Source organism: Myzus persicae, unplaced genomic scaffold (assembly GCF_001856785.1).
Source record: "Myzus persicae strain clone G006 unplaced genomic scaffold, MPER_G0061.0, whole genome shotgun sequence".
Classification (NCBI taxonomy): Eukaryota; Metazoa; Arthropoda; class Insecta; order Hemiptera; family Aphididae; genus Myzus; species Myzus persicae.
Genome location: NW_019101507.1, coordinates 1234 through 6526, shown reverse-complemented (window position 1 = coordinate 6526; position 5293 = coordinate 1234). Strand labels below are relative to the sequence as shown.

At 51.2% G+C, this 5293-nt stretch overlaps 2 protein-coding genes across 2 annotated transcripts; both read right to left on the bottom strand.

The window, feature by feature from the left end:
• Nucleotides 1-218: 218 nt before the first annotated feature.
• Nucleotides 219-2417, bottom strand: LOC111029352. Its single transcript, XM_022308317.1, has one exon. The coding sequence runs from the start codon at nucleotides 2415-2417 to the stop codon at nucleotides 219-221; it is 2199 nt and encodes a 732-aa protein (XP_022164009.1).
• Nucleotides 2418-2498: 81 nt separating this feature from the next.
• LOC111029351 lies at nucleotides 2499-3998 on the bottom strand. Its single transcript, XM_022308316.1, has one exon. It carries the CDS (start codon nucleotides 3996-3998, stop codon nucleotides 2499-2501), a length of 1500 nt encoding a protein of 499 aa, XP_022164008.1.
• Between the last annotated feature and the right edge of the window lie 1295 nt (nucleotides 3999-5293).

Sequence of the window (5293 nt, the reverse complement as noted above, 5' to 3'; positions counted from 1 at the left end):
TTTTTTTTTTTAATAATTTACAAACATAAAAATAAATGGGCATAATGTTACATTATTACACAATAACTATAGAGTTCAACCAGCAAAATTCACCAATGGGGTCACCCTTTTAGTTTAACCAAAACAAATATTTTTTTTTATCAATAGCAGGCGGATTAACGATGTATTATGACCAGCCATCCCCTGCGGTACAGTGTTCTGTGTGTGAACGCTCCCCCTTACTCAGCAGTGGGCAGCAATACTATTTTTACCACTGGTCGTGTCACGGTGCCCGCGCTAGTCAGCAAGCGGACGACGCGTACCTGCCCGTCAGATCCTGGTAACAATTCAATGATTCGGCCCATGCGCCATGACAGAGGGGGGCTCTGGTTGTCAACAATGACTACCATATCATCGACTTTAACGGGAGGGCTACCTGTGGTCCACTTGGAGCGCTCCTGGAGGGTTGTCAAATACTCGGCGGACCAACGCCGCCAAAATGCCTGATGACATTGGTCCATGAGCTTCCAACGATTGGTCAACGTGCGACTAGTGGCAGGGCCTGACCTAGGGGGTACTGCTAGCAGCGGTTGTCCTATTAAAAAATGCCCCGGCGTTAGGCACTCGAGGTCATGGGGATCGGTGGACGCAGGTGTCAGCGGCCGGGAATTAAGAACGGCTTCTACGCGACACAAGATCGTTGTAAACTCTTCGTACGAAAATGTATAATTCCCAATGATCCGGATTAATAACCGTTTCGTCGATCGTACCGCCGCCTCCCACAAACCACCAAAGTGGGGGGCGCTCGGCGGGTTAAAATGCCAAGTGCAGAGAGCACGTGCGTTGCCTACAGCGGCCTGACCTTCGGAGCTAAGAATCAATGAACGTAACTTTTTGTCCGCCCCCACGAAGTTCGTACCACAATCCGAATATATGTCGCTCGGTAGACCACGACGGGCGACGAAGCGGTCGAATGCTGCCAAGAACGCGTCGGTGGATAAGTCAGATACCACTTCCAGGTGCACAGCCTTTACAGCAAAACAAACAAATACTGCAATGTATATTTTATATTCACGGGACTTCCGGAGTCGATTTTCGCGCATCTGTAGTGGCCCCGCGTAATCAACGCCTACACACATAAACGGCCGTTGGGATTGCACGCGTGTGGCTGGCAGGTCAGCCATTAGGGGAGTCGGCGGCTTTGCGTCAAACCTAATACAACGAGCGCAGGTCGTCAGTACATGATGCAACACCGACCGCAGCGAGACGACCCAAAACTGTCGTGCGATAAGTGCAGCCAGCACGCGTGGGCCCGCATGGCCCGTCAACAAGTGCCACCGACGACACAACGATGACGCAAAAACCGACCCTTTTGCCAATAACATCGGGTGCTTGCAATCGTAACTTAGCAGCGAATGACGCAGGCGGCCGCCTACGCGGATAAGACCATCGGGACCAATGAATGGAGCTAGCCGTGCTAATGGTCGAGACGAAATCGCGCGACCACCTGACAACTCTCGGTGCAACACGGCGAAGTGGATGCGTTGAGACTCGATGACCAAAGCTCGAGCGGCCCGGTCAAGTTCAGATTTTTGCAAAAATATCGACACGCATGGCCTTTTACTGCTACATGCGTCAATAAAACGATACATTCTGGCCACTACTCGCAGCATGCGGTCGTAGGACGAAAACCTGTCAAACCATTCACGCGGTGCCTCCTCCACGCAAGCAGTGCACGAAACTGGTCGGACCTCGGGTAAATCACTTAGTGGTAACGACGACGGACGGGTGCCCCACTCCGCGGGGTCCGTGTAAACAATGGGCGGTCCCCGCCAATATAAATCAAGTTGTGCTAAAGCGGAGGGCATTACCCCGCGCGATGCACAGTCAGCAGGGTTGACGAGTGATTCGACATATCGCCATTCACAATCCGGTAACAACGATTGGATTTGGTGTACGCGGTTGGATATATACACTTTTACCGTTTCGTGGGGTACGGTTAACCATGACAGAACAATCATAGAATCCGACCAAGCGTGTACTCCAACTATACTGAGCTGTGACTCCAAAATACGGCGGAGACGCCCTAACCACCGGGCCAACAATAACGCGGCATTTAATTCTAACCGCGGAACAGTTAATGACTTTAGTGGCGCTAACTTTGTTTTTGTACCGATTAGAAAAACTGATTGGTGCGCCGGCGCGTCTCTCATTCGCACGTACGCAACTGCGGCGTACCCGTGCAGCGACGCGTCGCAGAAACCTAGCAGGTAACACGGGGCATTTTGGCTCGAGTTAATATAACGCGGTACTTTAATGGTTTTCAGCGACGGCAAGTCCGACACGAAGGCGACCCATTCGTCACGAATGTCCGGTGGTAGGGGTTCATCCCACGACAACTCTTGTCGCCAAGTCCGCTGCATGACGGTTTTGGCCATAAAGACGGCCGGTCCGAAAAAACCTAGTGGGTCGAAAATGCGTGCCACTAGTGATAGGATACCTCGCTTTGTCAGTACAGGCTACGTATCAAGGTGAAGTGCGCAACAGAAATAGTCGCCACCCGGGTGCCATTCTAGTCCCAATACTTTTGTTCCGTACCCTTCAACGTCTTCGAATGACGTCGGATTATTTACGCGGTCCGAGACCGGGACGGCGTCCAAAATAACCTTAGTGTTAGAAGCCCACTTTTTTAAATCAAGACCCGCCCCTTTTAAAATTGAAATTAAATTCGATTGGAGGTTTAACGCGTCGTTAATCGAGTCGGCGCCGTCGCAGATATCGTCAACATAAGTTTGGCGCGTTAAGGCATTCTGTACCGACCCACTGGTAGCGCAATCGTCGCGCGCAATGGCCTGCAACACACGCAACGCGAGATAAGGTGCGCAGTTTACGCCGTATGTAACGGTATTTAATTCATACTCAACTAATTCGTCGTGTGGAGACGCGCGCCACAAAACATGCTGATACTGCCGGTATTCGGGTAAAATTAACACCTGTCGGTACATTTTACATATGTCCGTTGTAAACGCATACCTATGGACCCGGAAACGAGTTAATATGTCGATAATGTCCTGCTGAAGTTTAGGGCCCGGCAGCAATGCCTGATTCAACGACGGCCCACGGGCACCATGCGCGGACGCGTCAAACACAACTCGAATTTTACTCTCGTTCACCTCGGGGCGGTATACTGCGTGATGGGGGATTAAATACCGACCAGGTGACGCGGCAACCGACATGTGACCTAAGGACCTGTACTCGGACATGAACTGCAAATATAGTGATTTTAATTTTGGATTTTTCGCCAGTTTTCGTTCGAGAGATTCGAACCGCCGTACAGCTAGGTCACGGGAACCAGAAAATGTGTCAGCGGACACCGGTGCGCGGAAAGGAAGTGGCACCGAAAAACGGCCAGACGGCAGCCGTACGTGTTGATCGCGGAATATTTGTTCACAACGCCCCTCGTCAGTAAAAATTACGGGGGCAGCTTCCGGCTCTTCCACTTGCCAAAATCTTTCAACCAACCCTTCGAGAGAAACCGTCAACGATACAAGTAACGCTTGGTGCGGATGAGTAACACTATGACATAGGGGGCCTATCAAAATCCATCCGAACACTGAACTAAATGCCGCCGGAAGAGAGCTATCTACAGTCACCTTCCGCCCGTCCATAATTGACGCGTATACGTCACCGCCTAGTAATAAGTCGATCGACGACGTAACGTTAAAAGCAGGGTCGGCCAATGCGAGGTTCGAATAACGATTTAAGAGCTCGCGCGGAAGTGTCTCTCTAGGCAAATCTCCCGTAATGGATGGCAAAATCCACGCGTTTACATCGAGTAGGGGCTCATTCGAGAATCGCGGTTGTACTGCAAGATTTACGCGGCCCTGTACGTTCACAACTGGCACCCCCGCTAACCCACTGATCGGAGTAGTCCACCGCTTGCCCTTTAGACCTAAACGACTGACACAATCAACAGTCACCGCGCTTATCTTTGATGCGCAATCAACGAGCGCGCGCATTGTGTGCCAGGTACCTGAGCGATCGCGTACATGCACTAACGCGGTACCTAATAATACGGCGGACGATTGGTGTTGTGGCGGCTGTATCGCAGCTGCACACACTGACGTGTCCGGAGAGGGGGTTTCAGTCGCTTCGGCGGTCTCTGACGCGGGAGGGTGGAGGAGGACATGGTGCCTGCGCGAACATTCTCGGCAGCGAGTTTTCGATTTGCACTTTGTAGCCCAATGGTTGCTACTAAAACAAATATAACACAGCCGTTTCCCTTGAATCCATTGCGCACGCGCATCGACAGACCAAGACTTGAAACGCGCGCATGTTGTCAAACTGTGAGGACCCGCGCAACATTGACAGGCACTAGTATTATCTTTTGAAGTAACCAACGACGTGGGCCGGGGACCCTCTACCTTCGGGTGGCGATCACCGCCTTTGCGGGCTTGGCCGGTCGCCTGTCCGGATTTTGAGGCGTTTGATACGCCCCCGGTTTTTCGCGGTTCACCAGCAAGCTCGAGCACCGCCGCTCGGGATTGCACGAAGTCTAATTACTGTTGGACCGACGGGTAGTCGACGTTGACGGACGACTCAAAAAGTTTACGTGTATACACCGGCAAACAACGAAACGCAACAGTAAATAACATAAATGACCCTAAGTCCGGAATCTTGAGGGCTGTCAACAACGACATACTCTCGTTGAATACACTCACAAAATTATTCAAATCCGGGTGGGTTTCTTGAGCAAAAGACGGCGCGCTTAACATCTTATCAATTAAGGAGGCGGCGACTAAGCGCGGTCGATGGAACCGGGCGGCTAACGTGGACCATAATAAATTATAATTGTCGCCGGTTACAGAAATGCCGCGAACGGCGTCGGCTGCGCTACCCTTTAAACTGCCAATTAAATAATATGTTTTGTCAAAATCTGACAGGTGGGGCCACTGACTTAACACTGTTATAAACCTATCACGGAAGGAGGGCCAGTAGCGACAATCCCCGTCGAAAGTAGGTAGCGGTATCTCCGGTAACCGCGGACCTTTGACTGGCTCTTCAGCACGCGTCGGGTTAGAGGACAACTTCTCTTGTAAGTATGACAAGTCAACCAAATCCGCACCCTTCGGGGCCACCGCGTTGGCTATTGCCTTGGCCGCATTTACCAATACCCGTACTTCATAGTGTAGGTCATGAGAAAACAACTCCATCTTTTTTAATTTAACGCAATAATCTAGCACCGAGTCATTCTCTACTTTAAAAATCGTCCACGCCCCGTCGAGATCAGCCGCGTTAACCCTGAACTCAGCAG